Source organism: Dama dama, chromosome 12 (assembly GCF_033118175.1).
Source record: "Dama dama isolate Ldn47 chromosome 12, ASM3311817v1, whole genome shotgun sequence".
Taxonomy (NCBI): Eukaryota; Metazoa; Chordata; class Mammalia; order Artiodactyla; family Cervidae; genus Dama; species Dama dama.
Window position 1 is genome coordinate 27,323,307 of NC_083692.1, and position 23,109 is coordinate 27,346,415.

Below are 23,109 nucleotides of genomic sequence, written 5' to 3' on the forward strand. Positions count from 1 at the left end.
GGACTGTGGTAACAGAGTCAACTGGTCTTCCATCTTCACATTCCACCCCATACGACCACACCCCACAGCTTCCCCTGGGTGATTTCTACATCACCAGTTCTGAATAAGCTTCTACTCAGAATGCTTCTGTTGCCTTCTCTTGGTCTTAAGAAAAATGTCAAACCTCTATACGTTTACATGACTTCATTTAAAAAAAAAAATTTTTAGAGTCTTTATTGAATTTGTTACAATACTGCTTCTGTTTTATGTTTTGGTTTGTTGGCTGAAGGCATGTGAGATCCTAGCTCCTCAACCAGGGAACAAACCCGCACCCCCTGCATTGGAAGGCAGTCTTAACCACTGGACCACCACAGAAGTCCCTACACGACTTCATCTTTTCACACTCCTTTAAACTCTAAACTTCAGACTCACTGAACATCCATTTCCTTGAATGTGCCACGTTCAGACATCTTCTGGCTTTGATACACTGTCACCACTGCCTGAAACCCTCTTTCCGACTTCAGCCTTCTCATCTGTTAACACGTTAGGTCTAACCTTAGAAATCACTTCCTATGGGAAGCTTTCCCTGATCCTCAAGTCTGAGTGAGGTGTTCCTACTCTGAACTTCTACAACACGTCACCTCTCTCCTATAGCACACTGCACATCTCCCATAGCACATCATACCATACTGCCGACAGACTGGTCTGTATCTTTGTTTCAGGACAGCAAATGCTATGCGCCATTCCCCGTGCTCAGCACTGTGTCTTATACATCACAAGCATTTAACAAAATAACTTGCTGAGTAACAACTAAACAAATAAATGAATGGGGCCCTAGGAAAAAACAAACCTATACTTAGGAAAAGCATAACCATTAATGGAATAGTATCTCTTACTTTAAAAAAATCCTATGTTTTCTTTCAACAAGTACCTGACATCATCCAAATTTCTTGAAATGTTAAGACAATGTCTCTATACCCTCACCTCTTATTTTCTCCTTAACTCATTCCAGTCAGGCCTCCACCTCACCACCCGAGTGTAGCGAATGTGTCTGAGCCACCAACTGACTCTATGAGCCCAAATCCAGTGGCCATTTGTCTACTCAACACAGTTGACCATACCCTCTTCTTGAAATAGCTTCATGGAGGGGTTTCCAGCCCATCAGCTTGCCTAGTTTTCCTTCTTTGGCTTTGACCACTCCTCGGTGTTCTTTTGGAGAAGGCAATGGCACCCCACTCCAGTGCTCTTGCCTGGAAAATCCCATGGACGAAGGAGCCTGGTAGGCTGCAATCCCTGGGGTCGCTAAGAGTCAGACACGACTGAGCGACTTCACTTTCACTTTTCACTTTCATGCTTTGGAGAAGGAAATGGCAACCCACTCCAGTGTTCTTGCCTGGAGAATTCCAGGGATGGGGGAGCCTGGTGGGCTGCCGTCTATGGGGTCGCACAGAGTCGGACACGACTGAAGCGACTTAGCAGCAGCAGCAGCAGTGTTCTTTGCCTGCTCCTCTCTCTTCTGTTTGACCTCTGAACACCACAAGACCTAAAAGGGCTGCTCTAGCTCCAGAGGTGATCTCAGTCAATCTGTGGCTTTAAATGTAAGTACACCAGCCATATGCTGATAGCTGTCAGACTTGATAGCCGTCAAGTTTCTAGAACTCTGAATCCTTACATCCAGTTATCTACTTGACATCTCTATTTGGATATCAAATAAGTATCTTATATCTATCACAGCAAAAATAAATGCTTGATTTCCCCCAAAAGTTGTTTGTCTACCAAAGTTCATCATAATAAACTATATAACCAACTGCTCAATTGCTCAAGGCAAAAATTTAGAAATTATCCTTAATTTCTCCTATGATTCACCCTCACACATCCCAACATTCACAAATATCCTTTGGGAAAAAAAAAAAAATCCATGGTTCTTCATCCGTTGCTACCACCCTGGTCCAAATTCTATGATATCTCACCATGGCTACGACAAAGCTGGCTTTCCTGTTTCCCCTCCCACTCCCAGATAATCCCCTCTCCATCCAGCAGCCAGAGTGATCTTTTGGAAAATGTACATCAGATCACGTTACTCCCTTGACTAAAATTTTCCAAAGGTTTCCCTTCCACACACCTTAACCTTAGAGCTGACGAATCCCTGCCTGACCCAGCTCTGCCTTGCCTTGCTCTCCAATACCAATCACACTGTCCCTCGTCCACCACAATCCAAGCACACCAGTCTCCTTTGGCTCCGCAAATTTACCAAGTTTGTGTCTATTTTTGAGTTTTTTCTTAAGCCATTGCCTCAGACTAGAATGCTCTTCCCGAGTTCTTTGCACAGCAGCTCCATCATGTTATTCAATCTCTCCTTAAGTGTCTTCTCCTTCTCTGATAACCTGATCTAAAGAAGACACCCAAACAATTGCATAAATCCATTTTTAATATTTGATATTTTTTGTTAATTATTTATTGTTTGTCTCTCCAATTGAAATGCAAGCATCATGGACACATGAAGTTTGTTGGAGTCGTTCACCTCAACAATCTCGCAACCCAAAAGAGTGCTTGATTTAAAAAAAAAATAGTGCTTGATACAAGTGGGGTTTCAAGGAACCCATGTTGCATGAATATATTAATGAATAGATTGACCTGTATTCATAAAAACTGTAATTATGTAATGAAGCGGTTCAGTGCAAATTCACCTGTACTTTGAAACATTTTGTTTGGAAGACCTCAAACCACCCTGGAAGTTCTGCCAAGTAAACATTCAAACTGAGGCAGACAGAGGCACACAGCAGAACTAGTTCCCACTATGAATATCCTTAACTGAAGACAGGGCCAACAACGGCAACGTTTTGGAAAGACTTACATGTTACTCAAATTTGAGAAGGGCCACTTGTGTTCTGTATTTGAACCAAGTGCCTTTGACTGCGTAACATTTCACTGCCCATGTGATTGGCAGTCCTCTGCATAGCAAAGGCTAAAACGACCAAAGCAGACCCTGAGGGTGCTGCCCCAGCCCAGAGGCAGACAGCAAGTGTGTGCAGCTACTCTTGTCCCTTTTCTACCCATGCTCATTCAACACGTGTCACTTCATAGACCATCAATGACCAAGAGAGACTGACCAGGAGAGGTTATTCACCCAGACTCTTATACCTCTCCTGTAAAGATACATACATTGAGAACGTCATTCACTGCATTTTTCTAATAAATCATTCACAGCCTTTATCTACCATTTTTAAATGACTTTAAAAATACCTGGTGGCTATCAGTCGTCTTCATCTCCCATACATACTGAGAACAACAAACATCAGTTAGCTTTTACCAAGTTTCTCTGCTGAACGTTCTAGAAAAATTTAACCATTTGGAAGAATTATAATCACCAATGATGAAACCAGATGAGGGAAGTAATCCCTTGAAAAGGCACATTTACAGCGACCTCTGATTTTTAGAGTATAAAATCACACATTAAAACCACTAAATGGTTGTAAATTAATCTCTCGTATTTATTTCAAACTTTACCATTTCCTAAGGGGAAATAATTTTGAGTTTTATTTTTTCTAACATACTACTTCAAGCTCCGAATAAGTACACCCCCTCCCAACACACAGGCATACACAAATGCTTAGAAAAATCTTGTATCTCCCATGGGACTAATTAAAAAGGATTCTGATTTCTATAAGGAATGAATGAGATCTTTGTTAACCTACTTTAACAGGACTCTTAAATGACCCTGGATTTATCTTGCCCTACTTTTCAAAATGTAACTGACCCAGAATAAAGTAAGCTTATCCCCAAACTCCTGGCAAAAACAGAACCAAAGTTCCCAGAAGACGAAACAGTATATACCACTAAGGGGCGGCGGTGGAGGAGGGGAAGTGACCTTTCCCTGAAAAACACTGTTCACCGCAAACACTACTTCTTAAAGAGCTATTGTGTTTTTCATTTAATTGAAATATATTTAAGATTATGAAGCTTTACAATATGAAGGTTAATAATCCTCCAAAAAAGAAAAAAAAATAGCAAAAGACCTCAGCTATTATGATTTCAGGAATTTTCTGGAAGGTTTTTTGTTGGAACAGTACAGCACTGTATAACTTAATTAATTTCTCTGGGTGTAATAATCATCTAATTGGCAAAAAAAAAAAAAAGCCAGAGATAATTTGCTTTTATTCATAATAATGAAGCAGTCTGCCTTGGTTAGAGGAGCAAAAATACTGTCCGCACATTTCTCACTCTTCATTCATCAGTTCCATCAAAATCCCACAGTGGAGACCTGAGTGCAAAAGGGCAGAAATTCTACTCAAAAGCATTTTATTAAATCTACTCCTCTTTCTCAGACTTCACACAGCTTCATTCACTCACTGTCATAAGGCTGAATAGAATTTCTCTGAGAAACACGATACTAAAACACTATTGAGCCCTAAACATCACATACACACCTCACTGCCTTGTTTCTAAAGAAATCTCTATTTCTATCCTGTCTAAGTTTTCTGAACACAGAACAATTTTTCAAATTCAGGGTACTTTATGTATATTTTTTCCTTCTAAATTAAATTTTTACTTTATATTGGAATATAGTTGATTGACAATATTGTTTTAGTTTAAGCTGCACAGCAAAGTGATTCCGTTATACATACATCCGTCCTTTTTCAGCTTCTTTTCGCATATAGGTTATTACAGAATACTGAGTTCCCTGTGCCATACAGAAGGTCTTTGTTGATTACCTTTTTCATATATAGTAGTGAGTATATATTAATTCCAAACCCCTTATTTATACTTTTATATTGGAAAGGCCACTCATTTTTTCATTACACAGTTGTTTATTAAAAGCCTAAAACATGTCAGAAATTTCACTGGCAATAAAGATACAAGATTTCTTATGCAGGGTACCTAACACACACTTAGAGGAACTCAGATGGCTGATTAGAACAAGTGAGGTCTAAAGACAAAAGGAAACTCCAGCATAAGAAACAATTACAGAGGGTTCAGTAGCAAAAACTTCAGTGAAGTTCTTATTTGTATTATTTGTTGATGTCACTTTCCCCTGCCATCAATAGGCAAACGCAAAGCTTGGCTGCACATCTCGGGAAGGTGCTTAATCTATTCATCTTTGCAGCCTTAACCTCGTACCTATGGTTGGCATCCAGTGTTTACTGAACAACTGAATAAAATTCAACATTACATCACATAATTATGCTTGCAATCTAACTCAATGAACATAAATATCTTCTAATATTATTAAAAATTATATTTAAATTGAAAGCCATCCTTCAGATGGATATTCAGTAAATCATGAATAAATTAGATTAATAACTACAGAGACTCACATTTCACTGCTCAGTCTACAAAGCAATGTCTACTCAGAAGGCACAAACGGCTTTTCAATCTTTTAAAATATGTCATCTGGAAGATAACAGCACTAAATAAAACATATGAGCACTGTTTCAAACAAGACAATAAGTTGGCTGAATGTGGTTTTATACAGGTTCATGCAGATGATTAACTATCCACCAGCATTTTAGCGGAGAAGGCAATGGCACCCCACTCCAGTACTCTTGCCTAGAAAATCCCATGGACGGAGGAGCCTGGTAGGCTGCAGTCCATGGGGTCGCAAAGAGTCGGACACAACTGAGTGACTTCCTTTCACTTTTCACTTTCCTGCATTGGAGAAGGAAATGGCAACCCACGCCAGTGCTCTTGCCTGGAGAATCCCAGGGACGGGGGAGCCTGGTGGGCTGCCGTCTACGGGGTTGCACAGAGTCGGACACAACTGCAGCGACTTAGCAGCAGCAGCAGCAGCATTTTAGCAGGACTGCATCAAAGTTAATTCCTCATATGGTGCAAAGGTAATAGAATTCACACTCCTTCCTAGTCCTTTGTCTAATGGATGATGATATTCTGTATTTGAATACTGTTGTTCTAATGAGGTATCATGGGCCCACCTCATTTTTCAAAACAAAATAATGTGCTCCAGGTACATAAATTTCTTATGTCCTTTTATGGCCCCCAAATTATCATATTTATGTGTTAAAAAGAAAACTTAAATATGGAATATATTAATTGTCCAAAATAATTCAAAATTGTCACAGCTGCCACTTAAAATATCACAAGATGAGTCAGCCTAGTCAGTCAATTTCACTTTTTTTTTTTTTTTGAAGTATAGTTGATTTAAAATATTGTGTTAAATTCCAGGTGTCAGTTTCACTATTGATTTTACTTTCAAATGGGTCCTCTACTTGTGTTATGCTTTTAAGCTTTCCATGACATAGGAAGTTCTCAAGAAAGAGTTTCTTTGAAAACAGGATCTTTTATCTACAACAATTTATTTTAAACACATTGATATAAAGTAGTATTTAATGGTCTTATTATTTGATGCTATTATAATAGTGAAAACACACTAAATCAAAAGGGAGGTCTTTGGACATTTTAGTTGCTACTGCTTTATTTCAAGCAGCTCAGCTTCTCACTTTGGCTCTTCTCCATCTTACTCCATCTTATTATCCATAGTAAATATTTGCATCATCATATTATATTATATATTATAATTGCAGAGTCCACCTAACAGTTTCTTATCTGTCCCAAACCTTCCTACTCACTGCTGTCACTCGAATCCAAGCCAATATTACCCAACACCCAGATATTTGCAAAATTTTTATTTTTTACTTAATTTTTATTGGACTACAGTTGTTTTACAGTGTTGTGTTACTTTCTTGCTAACCAGCAATATGAATCGTCATACCTATACATTTATCCCCTTTGTTAGATTTCCTTCCCATTTAGGTCACCCCAGAGTACAGAGTAGAACTCTCTAGTTAGTTTCTCCAACTTCACTTTCTCATCCCTCTCAAGTCTTCCCATACCTCAAAGTCAGATTAGCCTCCCAAGGCACAATTCTGACCATGGACCCTGTCCCCTCCTTCTCAAGTCCCATAGCTACCCGCTACCTAAAAGCATAATCCTCAAACTTCTTGAGCTTGAACTCAACTCCCTCCATAATCTTCATCTCAGAAATGCTACTGAAGGGATTCCTCCTTTGGTCTCAAAATTAAACAGAAGAGCAAAGAAAATCCCATACAACTTGAAAACTTGGTGGTATCATTCAACTTTACCCCTTACTACTTCTATAATCATATCTGCCCGATACATCAAAGAATTATCCTCTGACCATAACTTTCCCACCTGACGAGCTTAGCAGAGATGTTATTTCAGACCAAAAAAAAAAAAAAAAAAAAATGTAGTTACTATCCTCTTAGGATAAAAGAGAAGGAAGCACCTATTATTTTGCCAAGTAAGAAATCCAATGGAAAGGTGTAAAGAAATTCTATAATGAAAACCTCAGTTAAGCAAATAGCAGCCATTTATTTCTCTTTTTAAATAGCTTGAACTTTCATATATATAATTTATTTCAAATGTGCACCATCCATAGTAGTACAAAATGCACTAAACTAAAATAAATTCCATTTTTTTACATTAATCTGCTCAAATTTACAAATTCCATTTCCTTTTCCTCCCCCAAATCCAACCATTTCAATGCTGTTATCCTCATTACACTAACAAAACACAAATCTCTCTTTATAAAAAGGACCCTTAAAAACCCCTCCATAAAGACATTTTCTCAAAGATCACACAAATGATGAACAAAGAGAAAGACAAAGTTGCTTGTTTATTGTCCTGCTCTATGAATTTCAGCAAGGCACTGCCTGATTCCTTAGGTCTAATGCCTTTTTGGCCCTGCACACATCAGATACCCGTTTTCATAGCATATCAACAATGATTCACCACATTTCAATGCAGACATTTTAATCTTTCCTTGAGCATATTATTTGCAGGCAAGGTGTGGCAGTAATTGCCTCATCTTAAATAAGTTTTTGGATAAAATAAAACAGGCATTGTTAGTTAAATAGGCCTCTTTCTTCCTTTTAAAAAGGCTCTGAAATGAGGAGGAAAAAACTTTCTTATGAGCAGTCATCCTGAGCCTCTCATTTTACATAAAATCTCTTTTTCCTATTACTCTAAGGATCATTAAGCACGTGTGAATTTTGTGAAATACAAGTCGGCTTACAAAGTGGACAGAGCTCAATGCTTTTAAGACTACTGCCAACAGCCTGCAGTTTGGAAGTAACTAATGTTCATAATGTTATCTATCAATTTTTTGTCTACATAGCTAACAATCCTGCAATGAAACCAAAGTTACCATCAGAAGTACATACAAGTTCTTTCCTTCCTTCTTCTCTTCCTCCTTGCTTTCTTTCTCTCTTTCAACAAGAAAGAATTCAGGCCGTAAGAATCATTGTAAATCTGCTAATAACAATATAGAACTTAACTTTGGGAAACCCATTCATTTCACAGTTAAGCCTTCATTCTACAGCCACGGGAACTCCTCAGTTGAGGGTACGTAGCTAACGTGAGCAGCTCTTGTTCCGTGTAAAGCCAACTACATTATAGTATTGGCTTTCCACCTCTCCCCCTACAGAGCAATATACCCAGCTCCACATTCCTCTAAAGAGACCATGAAGGTAAATCATTCACACTGGCAGTACATATCACATTTCTACTGCCAAACAGCCCACATTCATCTCCTATTGTAAAGCAAACTGTAATAACCAAATATTATTAAAAACATGCTATAGGAAACACTCCCACCAGTAATTTGTTAATTATTTTGAGCTATTTGTGAACCTGAGATTAATGTTACTTAAAAATGCCCATCCATAGTCAGGATGTGAAAGATGGTTGTGAAAATTGTAAAAATAAAAGTTTGCCATGGGTTGACTAAAATAAGGCTAAGATTTATGTGCACTTTCCAAAGAAAGTTGTTAGGGAAATTCCTTCTTTCAGATTGTTCTCTGAACTGTGTCAGAGTGGGTGTGGTGCAGTGGAAAGAAAGCTATCCTCCAGGTCAAAACCCAGCTCTGCTGCTCGCTAGCTATGTGACCCTGGGAGACTAATTCCACCTTTGTGAGCCACAGTTTCCTTCCCTGTACCTGGAAGATAAAATATCTACCTTACAACGTGGGTGTGAGGATCAAATGAGATAATGTAGGAAAGGGTGCTGTGTAAGCTAGAGCAAGCTACATAAAACTCTGCAGTGGGGAAGAAAGCATTTTTAAATATAACACTTATAATATGAACACTATTGTAAGTGCTAAAGTAGGTGCTATGGGAGAAAAGAGAAGCGTAAATCTCAGCCAGAGGAAGAGTGGGGCTTGTGGAGGAGGCTGAGTCTGGCTAAGTTTGGGATGGACAGGGACATAGGAGGACTGGATGAGCTGGACTCCTGTGGGAGGAGATGGCAGGGGAGCGACAACCACCTTAACAAAAGCACACAAACGGTGGGTGGGGTGGTGCGGGTACAACCCCTCAGGGGACCGTGGGGCTGGAGAACAGGGTGCTTGTAGGAGACGAGGGCAGAGGGGAGGGTGCACGGCAAACAGTATGTGTGAGCCACACCAAGAAGTTTAGACTTTATTGCACATGTGATGGAACTGTTTTCGTTGTTGTTCAGTGGCTAAGTCATGTCCGACTCTTTGCGACCCCACGGACTGCAGCGCACCAGGCTCCTCTGACCTCCACTATTTCCCGGCGTTGAATAGAAATGTCAAAACAAAACAAAACAAAAGTCAATGAAAACCAGACTTCTGGTTTACAATTTTTCTCCTGTCCAGCACACAGTTTCTACGCTAGCCTTGTGCTCCTGGACAAAAGTCCTTTGGAACAAAGACTTTAACGGCAATATATACAGAGAAATTATGATGCATTTACTGAGTCCCTACTCTGTATCTGGCAGGCACTGTGCTAAGCCTGCGTAGTGGTCATTCTCAAAGCACAGGGGCAAGACAGGCATCATCACCCATATTCTAAATATGAGGAAACTGAGACTCAACAAAGATAAAGTCTCTTATCCAAGTTCAAAGAACTGGTCAGTGTCAGAGCCAGCATTTGAAATTAGGCTTACCTTTAGAAGTCTGCACCTTGTGACTGCACCTTGTGACTGCAACTCCACCACCACTGCCACATCTGGTAACAAGTCTGATCTCTTCCTATGAGTTTGTATGTTTGATTGGTTGTTTCTCAAGTTTTACTGACTTTCAACACTATATTAGCTCCTGTTACATAGCATAGTAATTAAATATTTCTGTAAGTTTCAAAACGACCACTAAATTAACTCTAGTTATGGTCTAAGATAAATAAGTATCAGAGGTGTAATGTATATGATAAATATAATTAACACTATTCTATGGTACATATGAAAGTTGTTAACAGAGTAAATTCTAAGTGTTCTCATCAAATAGAACTAAATTTCTCCTATTTCTTTGATTTTGCATCTGTATGAGATGATGGGTGTTCATTAACCTGTGATATTCATTTCATGATATATGTAAGTCAAATCATTAGGCTGTACACCCTCAACTCATACAGTGCTGTACATCAATTATATCTCAATAAAACCAGAAGGAAAAAACAAATAAATAAATACCAGGATCAATTGATTCAGGAGAAAGAAAGAAACTGGATTTACCTGATCATTTATTGATGCACTATCTTCCTGACACATTTTAGGTCACATCATTTATTGTTATTCACATGCAACCAAAACATTAGAAATAAACAAGAACATTGGGTTTTTTCAGATAAATGGAAAACTGATTCCAACTACTGATGAAGAGTATATGACACCATAAAAATGTACTTACTGAGGCTTTTAAACATTCTTACTTTAAGTACTCAACATATTATGTTTCTGAGCCTATACAAATTATATGGTGTTTATTTTTAAAAGCCACTGACCCCTAAAGTCAAGAAGCTAATCATTCAAAATACATTTTTAATTAAAAAGAGATATCAAAGGAAAGTCTTTCAGGGACCTTTATCATACATGATTCAAATAAATATGATGCAAAACAAGGCAACTATAGTTAACAATACTCTATTTTACATATTTAAAAGTTGCTAAGAGAATAAATCTTAAAAGTCCTCATCACAAGAACAAAATTCTGCAACTATGTATGATGACAGATGTTAATTAGACTTATTTTGGTGGTTATCTCACATGGCAAACAAACACTGAATTTTGTTATATTGTATACCTGAAACTGATACATTGTTGTATGTCTATTATATTTCAATTTTTGAATAATAAATTAAAAATTTAAAAAAAACAAGTGACTCACCTGTGGCTATGGCTTCTAAGTAACATTCTAAGAATGTTACGTAATACTGTCAATAATCTTTATACTACTTTAAAACACAGAGTTACATAAATATTTTCAAAGACTTGCCATAGCCTTATTTTTTCTACACTAACTTTACTCAGCTCCAAGATTTGCAACAAAGGTAGAGTCTAGTGACTAATGAATTTTCAAAATACATAACAAAGACTGCCAAGAAGCATTTAAAAAATACACAGTAGTCACATAAATTCACATATAATTCATGTGACTGAAAGTTCATTCACTTTTAGTATTCCTGTTATTTCTTTTTATTAGGATGAAAATAGCATATTACATTTAAAAGAGGATTTACAAAAAGATGTAAAATAAGTGTAAACAATGACAAGCGAACTATGGTTAACTATTTACTTTTCATTGCAAAAAAAACACATGCACTGAAGACTAAAAAACCAAAATATCAAATTCCTTTTAGGTATTCCTTATTTTCCTAAGCAGCTGAGATAGCAATAAAGATACTGAAGTATACTTAAAGCTTCTACAAATGGAAAAACACAGACATATGGATACATTTTGGGCTTCCCTAGTGGCTCAGACAGTAAAGAATCTGCCTGCAATGGAGACCAGGGTTTGATCCTTGGGTCAGGAAGATCCCCTGGACAAGGGAATGGCTATGCACTCGAGCATTCTTGCCTAGAGAATTCTATGGACAGAGGAGCCTGGCAGGCTACAGTCCATGAGGTTACAGACAGTCAGACACAACTGAGCAACTAACACAACAACATGTATAGATTTTACCACAATAGAGACAGAAAGCCGTACAATTTGTGAACAGATGACAGTGAGGTTTGCATAGTTGCCGTGGGGTTACCCCAACCAGTCTTAATTACCTTGCAATGAAAAATGGAGATCATCAATGTCCAAGGAAACCTGTTGGTCTTCGGTGGGAAGCACAGGACTAGATGCCATCCTTTGACTCAGTGAGATTATATCATGTCCATCTCAGTTAAAGAAGTGAACTAAAAATAGAAGGGATAAATGCTCATTAGTACTCTGCAGCTCTGCATTTCCAGTAAACATGCAGAGCAACCAGAAATCACCCTCCAAAAGAATCACAGCTTTCTAGTGAGTATTTGCTTAGTTTATGAGGAACAAAGTGACTACGCCTTCTTTTCTGAATCATAATCAAGATTTTGCCCTATGACCTATTCAGGCCCTTCAGAGTTGCAGGCAGAACTCCACAAGGGCTAGCATTGTGGATTCTGTACTAGCAGTGAAAAGGAAAGCTACACAGTTATATTCCTTAAGTTGTCCAGAGGATGTAAAGCTGACACAAACTCTGATATCTTAGGTCTTTGTATTATATTATTAGCCTCCATGTATAGCGATTTTCTTTAAAACTTTTCATTTAACTTACTTCCTTTTCTGCTCCATGATGGTTGTCATTTACTGGAAACAATAACAATTGGGTCTGTGTAGTTTGCAAAGTGAAACTAAAAATACTGTATGAAAAAGAATGTTTTCTTGGGTTATCTATTATATTGAATTATTTTCCCAAGTCCTTATTTTTCTCCAGTATTCTTGGGTTTCTCTTGTGGCTCAGCTGGTAAAGAATACGCCTGCAATGCAGGAGACCTGGGTTCAATCCCTGGGTTGGGAAGATCCCTTGGAGAAGGGGAAGGCTACCCACTCCAGTGTTCTGGCCTGGAGAATTCCATGGACTATATAGTCTATGGGGTCACAAAGAGTCGGACACCACTGAGCGACTTTCACTCTCACTTGCTCTCACATTTCTTACTCTACCCCCACTTTGACTCTTAAGAAATCCTTCCAGTAAGAGTAATTCTTACCATCAACTTTTTAAAAGTACTGCTTCATGCATGTGTATGCTACTATTACTATCCTGGGGGCTGAGAATAAATCATTGACTTCTCCCATTCAGATAATGACTTTCTTATCAAAATAAACCTAATCAAATATATAAGAACACAAAATGTATCAAGGATGGAAAGAGGAATGGGTAAGTGTACAGATACGTGACCAACAAAGTATAGAAAACCAATAATGGCAGAATCTTTGTGTTGAATACATGAGTATTCACTGTTAAATCTTTCAACATTGCTGTATATTAGAAATTCTTCAAAATAAAACATTGAGGAGGGGAACTAAAAAATAAATAAACCTGAGGCCAAGAGCTAGATACAATCAATCATATCTAATAGACCACTTTTTCAAAATGACAAGAACAAAAATCATTAAATATCCAACAGTAGAGCCAGACTTCAAAAATCTTTCAATCCTGTCTTCCTCTGTTTATCATCTAAAACTTCTTTATCATCTCTCATATGGATCACTGTTGTTAAAGATTTTTACCTACCAAATAAACTATGCTTAGTAATTAATAATTAATTTGCTTTATCCTCAGAAGTAAGATGAATCAGAGTCTCCCTGAGGTAACATTGTTCCTATCCTAAGTTGATACAATTCTGATTGAAATGAAAAGTTCCTTGTTAGTTCTGGCCAGTCTGTGCAGCCTGATGATTGATAAAGGTACAAACGTCCTCAGTTTTTGATGTACTGAAGACTGCCACTGCCTCTTTCCATACCGAGAGCTCCTGAACCCAAAGTGAAAAGAAATACTTCTTCATGATGACAGCAGAAAACCTGAATTCCAGAATCAATTTCCTAATGGCACCTGCTATTCCATGCCAGGGCTATTAAATAAAAGGACAATAGCAATAGTAGCAAACACTTACACAGCACTTACTATATAGAGATACTGTTCTAAGCACAACTGTATGAGTTAGGTACTGTAATTATCCCATATTTGAAATGACAAAACTGAGATGCACAAATGTCATAAACATACCTTCCCAACCCAGGGATCGAACCCAGGTCTCCCACACTGCATGCAGATTCTTTACTAGCTGAGCCACCAGAGAAGCCCTGTCCGTGGACATACAGTACTAAATGATGGCGTTGAGATTTGAATCCACGTGGTTTTGGTTTCAGAGTTCATGCTCTTAGCTAAAACAGGTTGGTACCTCATAGAGCTAGCATTTATGTTGTTCAATCGCTAAGTCATGTCCAGCTCTTTGTGGCACCATGGACTGCAGCACACCAGGCTTCCCTACCCTTCACCATCTCCCAGAGTTTGCTTAGATTCACGACCATTGAGTCAGTGATGCTCTCTAACCATCTCATCCTCTGCTGCTCTCTTCTTTTGCTTTCAATCTTTCCCAGCATCAGGGTCTTTTCTAATGAGTCAACTCTTTACATTTCATTAATTCCTTCTTTCACTTACTCAGCTAGCATTTATATATGCTATGCACTGCTCTTAAGGAATTCAATCTTTTGAGAATGACAAATGAACACATATTGAAAGAAATCTTCTAAGAAATGTATGTACAAGGTGCTATGGGAGCAAAGGAGAGGGCATGTCCCATCACGTAAATCTGGAGACAGATGTGATACCAGCAGTGTACTTTTTTTTTTTCATTTATTTTATTAGTTGGAGGCTAATTACTTTACAATATTGAAGTGGGTTTTGTCATACATTGACATGAATCAGCCATGGAGTTACATGTATTCCCCATCCCGATCCCCCCTCCCACCTCCCTCTCCACCCGCAGCAGTGTACTTAATATAAAACAGCATCTCACTCCAAATAGTCCTGTAAGCATTATTAGGATAATACAGGGATATTAATAAGAATGTCTCTGAGAGCTACTCATTGCCATTCAATATTAAATAAATATAAAATATCAAATGTAGGAGAAAAAACTTAAAAACAGAACCACAGACAGCAAATTGATAACCAGAGAATCAAGAAAATGTTCCTGTACTAGACTGGCATGTAGGATCCACTGTTTTCTATCTTAAAGTCATAGGAAAAAATAGTATTTGTAAAAAGAAAGTATAGACCTTAAAAATAACTATTTGTCTCAGACATTTCTGTTTCTAACAGTGAAAATTTATTAATGAACAAGTCAATAAAATGTAACAATTTTTATGAATTTTTCTAGAGTTTCTAAAATATGTAAATAAAAAGTAAAACGAGGGAACTTCCTGGAGGGCCAGTGGTTAAGACTCCGTGCTCTGTTTATAACAGCCAGGACAAGGAAGCAACCTAGATGCCCACCAGCAGACAAATGGATGAGAAAGCTGTGGTACATATACACAATGGAATATTACTCAGCCATTAAAAAGAATACATTTGAATGAGTTCTAATGAGATGGATGAAACTGGAGCCGATTATACAGAGTGAAGTAAGCCAGAAAGATAAAGACCAATACAGTATACTAACACATATATATGGAATTTAGAAAGATGGTAACGATAACCCTATATGCAAAACAGAAAAAGAGACACAGATGTACAGAACAGACTTTTGGACTCTATAGGAGAAGGCGAGGGTGGGATGATCTGAGAGAACAGCATTGAAACATGTATATTATCAAGGGTGAAACAGATCACCAGCCCAGGTTGGATGCATGAGACAAGTGCTCGGGGCTGGTGCACTGGGAAGACCCAGAGGGATGGGATGGAGAGGGAGGTGGGAGGGGGGTTCAGGATGGGAACACATGTAAATCCATGGCTGATTCATGTCAATGTATGGCAAAAACCACTACAATACTGTAAAGTACTTAGCCTCCAACTAATAAAAATAAATGGGAAAAAATAAATAAATAAAAATTAAAAAAAAATAAAATACAAAAAAAAGACTCCATGCTCTCACTGCCAAGGGCCTGGGTTGGGGAACTATGGTCCTGCAAGCTGGGGTGCAGCCCAAAAAAATTTAAAAAAAAAGAAAAAAGTAAAACAAAGCTATGAAGATGGAATCAATTACAAGTGCTAGATTATTGATCCAAATATTTTTTTAGTACAATTATTTATCAAAACATGCTACAGAGGTCAGGAGGATCCGACTGAAGACAAGGTATGATGACATTTCCAGCATAATTGTTTTGGGTGAGAAACAGTTAACATCTCCATAGAGGAATATACTTACTAAATGGGGCTCACGAAAAACTGGAACAGAATAGAGAAGAAAAGCTTTGAGAGATGTGTCTGGATCCAAATTGAGAAGCTAGAAATAGTATGAGAAGGGGAAAGCAGAAAGAGGAATGAGGCTGGACTAGGTATTCAATGAGTCACAAGCGTCTATCAGTCAAAATCCTGAGGGCCATCCTGTCATTTGCCTTCCGACGTCCCCGTGCGGAGCACAAAGGCTGCCTTCATAGGTGGGATTACAAGACAAACGCGGTCTCTTCTCATGCACTCCTCATGGCCTTACTTTTCCTTTTCAAATAAAGGTTACAATTATATAACATCAGGGTTCAGAAGGAAAATAATGAATCACCTTCAGGGACATACCAGAGATTAGGTAAAGAATTCATGTAGTGGGATTAAAGACTCAAAGATCAAGTAGAAGCACTCGAAACTGTATTTTTAAAATCCATGTAAATTAATGCATGTGATTTTATAAATGGCATAAGCTCTTTTGAAATGACTGTGGTTTGCTTATGCAATATATCTTAATATGCATCCGGTATCTCTAAAACCTCAAAACACTAGAGCATTTCCCTTTTTAAGAGAAATCTTGGCATTTACTTTGGATTATTATGACTAGAATTTTTACAACTCAAAAGTGAAATCTGAATAGACATCATTTCTAATTGATGGAATTATTAGTGATTTTTATTAAATATTTTCTTCATTTCACTTATCTGCATTTTTAAAATTTCAAATGATGAATGCCTATTTCCGCTTGCAATAAGAAAAACACTTTTATTTTGATGAAATGACAAGTGAGGAATAAGGTAGTACTGAGTTCAAGGTCAGTTCTCCAATCCATTTGCTATGAAAACTGTGTATCTATAGCTTCATAATGAGAAAAATACTCTCTTGACACAAATGAGATATTAGAAAAACTCTTGAGTTTGTCAGAAATTTGTAGAAAGGATTGCTAAAAGTCCTTTTGGTAGTTAAAAAGGCTTCATTTTCTCATTATTATACAGTTTGCTAATGAGCCCTGCTGTTCTAACAGCACTGAAAAAAGCACTGTCAATGGGGAGAAAGGGACGTCTATGTCATCTTCAAAATCTGATTGGAAGGTGTATGTACTAATAGCAGGACATGTTAAGTACATGCAGGTAGTTCTTTAACAGAGTGGTTTAAATGTCAACATTTTCCCTGGGGTACCTCCCTGTTTTTTTTTCTGTTCTTTCAGCTGCACCATGTTATTTATGGTCCAGCTAGGAATGGTAAAGGATTTCCCTTTTGTCAGTTAAGATATTGAGCTTGTCCTAGTAACTGGCAATTATTAACTCCAGTCTGCCTACAAGCTCACAGAAGAAAGTTGATGACATATTTGCAATAAGTTTCTTCATCTTTTTTCCATTAATTTTTCCTAATTCTGTTATTACTTATCTTTTCATCTTTATTTGACCAGAAGCAATTGATATAAATTCCAGATCCATTGATTTTTAAGGTCCACTCTTCCATCTGCTTTCAGATACTATTTTTCTAATGACCAGCACAAAATGCCAGAATAATCAATCTTAATTATCTACCACACGTATAGAAAACAAACATGTAGCAGTTCTCTGGATATGATATTGCCTCACTTGCTACTTCACAACAAAGCAGTGTCACTCACCAGCCAATAGCAACTGCGCTGCTGAACTACCCACGGAGCTGAGCTGAGCTGAGCTGAAGCCGCTCAGTCGTGTCCGACTCTTTGCGACCCCATGGACTGTGGCCCCCCAGGCTCCTCGGCCCCAGGCTCCTCGGTCCACAGGATTTTCCGGGCATGAATACTGGAGTGGGTTGCCATTTCCTTCTCCAGGGGATCTTCCTGACCCAGGGATCGAACCCGGGTCTCCCGCATTGTAGGCAGACATTTTACCATCTGAGCCACCAGGGAAGCCCGAACTACCCACTACCACCACCATAACAGCACTCTGAGTGAAGGTAGCCCCTTGCCTAAAAGAGTCTTCTGTTGCCCTTGTGAAAGTTGCTCAGTCATGTCCGACTCTTTGCGACCCCATGGACTATACAGTCTGTGGAATTCTCCAGGCCAGAATACTGGAGTGGGTAGCCTTTCCCTTCTCCAGGGGATCTTCCCATTCCAGGGATCAAACCCACGTCTCACACACTGCAGGCTGATTCTTTACCAGCTGAGTCAGCAGGGAAGCCCCAACCAAGTCCCAAATGCTCTGAACTACAGTGTCCACTGCTACAGAAAGGGAATAATACACATTTTACCTATTGGATTTCAGTGAAGCACATGAAACTAAAAACTAAAGTAACTAACATCTACTAAGTGCTTACTCTGGTAGATGTACTACAGTATATAAACAGTACTTAACTACAAGCCAGGAAATGACTTTATCCAGATTAGCCCATTTCTTAATTGGCAGTAAAAATTAAAAGCTAATGACAATATAAAAATGAAGAGTAAAAAAACTTAAGGATAAAAACCTCCAATGCTATAAAACCTGATGTGTGAAATCAGCACAGATCTAGGAAGCATGCATTCAGGAAGTAATTGTTTTTCATTTTCATCGACCTATTTTAACCTAGAAATTCTGCCCTAGTACTCCACAATCCAATTTTTTAAAGCTCCTCATCCCCCCAGCAAAAAGTCCCCTGCCTTTGCTACTACCATAACACCAGTCTCCCAAAAAAACCTGGAGAGATCTTTAAGTACTGGGAGTGGTTTGGGTTTTATATATATATATATATATATTTTCACTCCTTTTGCCATCACCTCTGCCCATGATCCCATTGTGCTGGGCTTAGCTGCTCTCAGTCATGTTTTAGAATTCTTTATAACCCCATGAACTGTAGCCCACCAGGCTCCTCTGTCCATGGGGATTCTCCAGGCAAGAATACTGGAGTGGGTTGCCATTTCCTCCTCCAGGGGATGTTTCCAACCCAGGTTTCCCACATTGCAGGCTGATTCCCACCAAGGAAGCCCGACCCCATTACTTTGTTCCTAAATTGCTGCCAAAGATTCCTGGCTTTTGTATTAACGCTACCTTCTCCACCTGTATCTTTGAAGCATCCCAAAGAAGTCTAGGATTTGTAGTGAGATACTGCAGAAGTTGAAGATGAAACACAGGCCTGAAAATGAATGGAACTGAATGTGTTGAACATCAAGACTGGTAGCAAGATTTCAGACAAGTATACACAGCAGCAGGAAGACTCCAAGGCCTCACCAGCCCCACCTACTTCATGACCACTGGTAAATGGACCTGCTCCCCAAACCACTTGCTCTACCCACAGGTGGAATTTCAGAGGATCCTTTTCTGGAGAAAGTAAAGCCCTTAGAAAAGACCACTAGAGATTGATATTTCAGGTTCCTCAATAGGAAAGTCAGTTCCATGCCAAATCACCCTACTATGATTTTCCACTAATTGGCTTTTTCGTCGTTTACGCTTGAATGATTGTATTGCCAAAGATCACCAGACATTTAAGGATAGCCTCCAAGAATGAAAGAAAGAGATCAAAACAAACACAAAAGAGGAACCTGGAAGAACCAGCAAGTGTAGGAAAGAAAAGAAAGAAAAAATGAAATTGGTAATTGGATTTTTTTAGAAATGACACCATAAAATGAACTTTATTTTAAAGCTTATAAAAGCTATCAATATCAGTTACAAACAGAACCAACATTTCGTCCACTTTTCTCCTTCACATGACAATGCACTATATAACAAGAGATGTATTTTAAAGTTTTGTTCTGCATGTTAACACATCTCACTAGTTCTTTCTTTAACCATTGATTTTTAACAATATCAAAGCAAAAGCATATTCTATCAGACAAAATTAATTTTGGAAAGCCCTTGTGAAATTAGACTTAGTCTTGTTTATAACACTCACACCTACACATATGCTGAAATGGAAACAAAATGCAAGAAAACTACTTTGGCAGGAATGAACGCATAAAGATTTTAATCGAAGCCCTCTGAACAAGCACTACCATTTGCTCTATTTCTTCCAAAAGAGAAAAGTCAATTCCATTGTCAGTGAAACAAATGGCAATACCACACAGAAACAGAATGAATTCATAATTCCATAGGAATCTGAAAATTATCAAGGCAATTCTCCTTTTTTAGGATCAAAAGATCACAGAGTTAGTAATAGTGAAATGGGCAGCCATGGCAGAGTTCTGAGGAGAGAAGCGATACAACTGGACTTATGTTTCAAAACTATCATTTGGATTGATGTATGGAAACAAAATATGGGACAAGGAATGAAGCAGGGAGACTAATGAAAAGATTATCTATAGAATGGGTAGACAGATAGGCATCTATAGATAGACAATAAATGAAAAAGCAAGCATGGTAAAATGTTAAAGGTGGAATCTAGGAATTAAGAATATGGCTATTCATATACAATTCTTTAAAATTTTTGGATATTTTATAAGGTTATTACAGTAATCCAGATTATGATGGCTAAGACTAGGGCTGTATGAATAGACGGAGTAAGTGGTCAGGTTCTAAGTATATGTTGAAGATGGTGCCAACAAAGTTTTCTGACTGGTTTGATGTCACATGTGAGAGAAAGAGAAGAATAAAAAATGATTCCTTAAGTTTTTGACCTAGGCAACAGAAAGGATGGAGAGGCCATGAGTTGAGCCAGACAGAGAAGGCTGCGGATGGAGCAGGTTTGAGGGCAAACCAAAATTTCCAGGTTTGAAATATCAAATGTACAGCAGACATTGATTCTGAATCCAGGTGATTGAAAAAAAAAATGGAGTATGCACAAAGTAAATGTTTCATGTCCCATGGGAAATTAAGTCAATAGGATCAACTCAGACCAGGAAGATGGAGTTTGGCAAGACAATAAGACAGGAACAGTGTACTATGAAAAAAAATTTAAGCGATGTATTTTAAAAGATCAATAAAAGGGTTAGAAAATTAAATAAGACATCTCCGATAAACAAAAGGAAGAAAAATAGAAAAAAAAAATAGAAAATTTAAAGGGCCAATCCAGTGGCTCTAACATCCAAATAAGAAAACTGAGGGAGAAAATTACCAAAGAAGTAATGCAAGATTTTCTAGAACTAAAAGAACAAGTATTATAAAAGTACAGTGAGTGACCAACAAAATAAAAATTTTTAAAGATGCTCAGCAAAACACATCGTTGCAAAATCTCAGAGTAGCAAGAGTAAAGAAGCTCCCAGAGTATAAAAACCAGACCATACACCAAGGAAACAGAATCGGAAGAGCATCAGACTCTGTATAAGCCATACTGGATGATAGAAGATGGTAAGAAACATCTTAAAAATTCTGAGAAAATCTAAACATAAGAGCTTAAACTATAAAACTTTTAGGGAAAAAAAACATAGGGCAGGGGCTTCCCTTGGGATTCAGCAGTAAAGACTCTGCCTGCCAATGCAGGAGACAAGGGTTTGATCCCTGATCTGAGAAGAGGCCACATGCTGCGGAGCAACTAAACCCAGGTACCACCAACTACTGAGCCTGTGTCCTAGAGCCCAGGGAATCACAACTACTGAGCCCACATGTCTCAACTACTGAAGACCAGGCATTCCAGAGCCTGTGCTCCTCAACAAGAGAAGCTGCCGCAATGAGAAGCCTGTGCACAACCGGAGAATAGGTCCTGCTCACTGTGGAGCAACAAAGACCCACAACAGTCATAAGGACATAAATAAATAAAATTATTTTTTAAAAAAAAACATTGAGAAAAAGCTTAATGACATTGGATTTCACAATGATTCCTTGGATATGACTCCAAAAGCACAAGCAAGAAAAGAAAAAAATAAATTCAACTACAATAAAATTTAAAATTTCTGTTCCTCAAAGGACACAATTAACAGAGTAAAAAGGCAACCCATGGAATGGGAGAAAATATTTGCAAATTATATACCTGATAAGAAATTTACATCCATAATATATAAAGAACTCCCCCAACTCAACAACAACAAAGTGAACAACCCAATTAAAATGGGCAGCAGTCTTGAGCACAACATCATTAATCATAAGGGAAGTACAAACCGAAACTACAATGAGATACCACCTCAAACCCATTAGGATGGCTACTATCATAAAGAAAAAAAAATAGCAACTGTCAGCAAGAATGTGGAGAAATTGGAACCCTTGGCAGGAATGTAAAAACAGTGCAGCTGCTATGGAGAACAATATGGCAGTTCCTTAAAAAATTTAAAATAGAATTACCATGTGATGATCCAGGAATTCCACTTCTCAGTACATACACTAAAGAACTGAAAGCAGAATCTCTAAGAGATTTTTTTTACACTCATATTCACAGCAGCATTATTCACAATAGGTAAAATGTGGAAGCAACCCAAGTGTTCATACACAGTGAGTGGATAAACAAAATGTGGCATGTATATACAACAGACTATTATTCAACTTTAAGAAAGAAATTCTGACACATACCACAACATGACAGCAAACTTGAGAACATCATGTTAAGTGTAATAAGCCAGTAACAAAAAGACAAATACTGTATAATTCCACTTATATGAAGTCCCCACAGTACTCACATTCATAGATACATAAGTAGAATGGTAGTTGCCAGAGGCTGGGGGAGGAGGAGGGAGATGTTAATTGTTTTAATTAACTTTTAATTAAATTTAGCTAACCTATTGTTTAATAGGTATAGCCTTTCAGTTTTGCATGCTAAAGAGTTCTGGAAATGGATGGTGGTAATGGTTGTTACACAACAATATGAATGTACTTAATACCACCAAACTATAACCTAAAAATAGTTAAATGGGTAAATTTTATGTTATGTGTATTACCACAATTTTTAGAAATCAGATAGGAAGTTATTTTCAACCTACAGTCTATATCCAACTAAAGTTTTAATTAAGTGTTAGGGTAGAAAATAATCATTACTTGACATGCAAGGCTCCAAAAACTTTATTTCCTATGCTCTGGTTCTTAGAAAGCTGCTAGAAATGGTTACTCCAACCGAATA

At 37.9% G+C, this 23,109-nt stretch overlaps 1 protein-coding gene across 3 annotated transcripts in view; it reads right to left on the bottom strand.

Annotated features, from left to right (window-relative positions):
• The window catches only part of SYNE2 (spectrin repeat containing nuclear envelope protein 2), a 320,326-nt gene that overhangs the window by 255,772 nt on the left and 41,445 nt on the right, over positions 1-23,109 (bottom strand). For all 3 annotated transcript variants that reach the window (XM_061156908.1, XM_061156910.1, XM_061156909.1), the window contains exon 2: positions 12,026-12,154. In XM_061156908.1, the coding sequence (XP_061012891.1) occupies positions 12,026-12,104 (79 nt within the window). In that variant the 5' untranslated portion in view covers positions 12,105-12,154. The remainder of the gene's footprint in view (positions 1-12,025; positions 12,155-23,109) is intronic.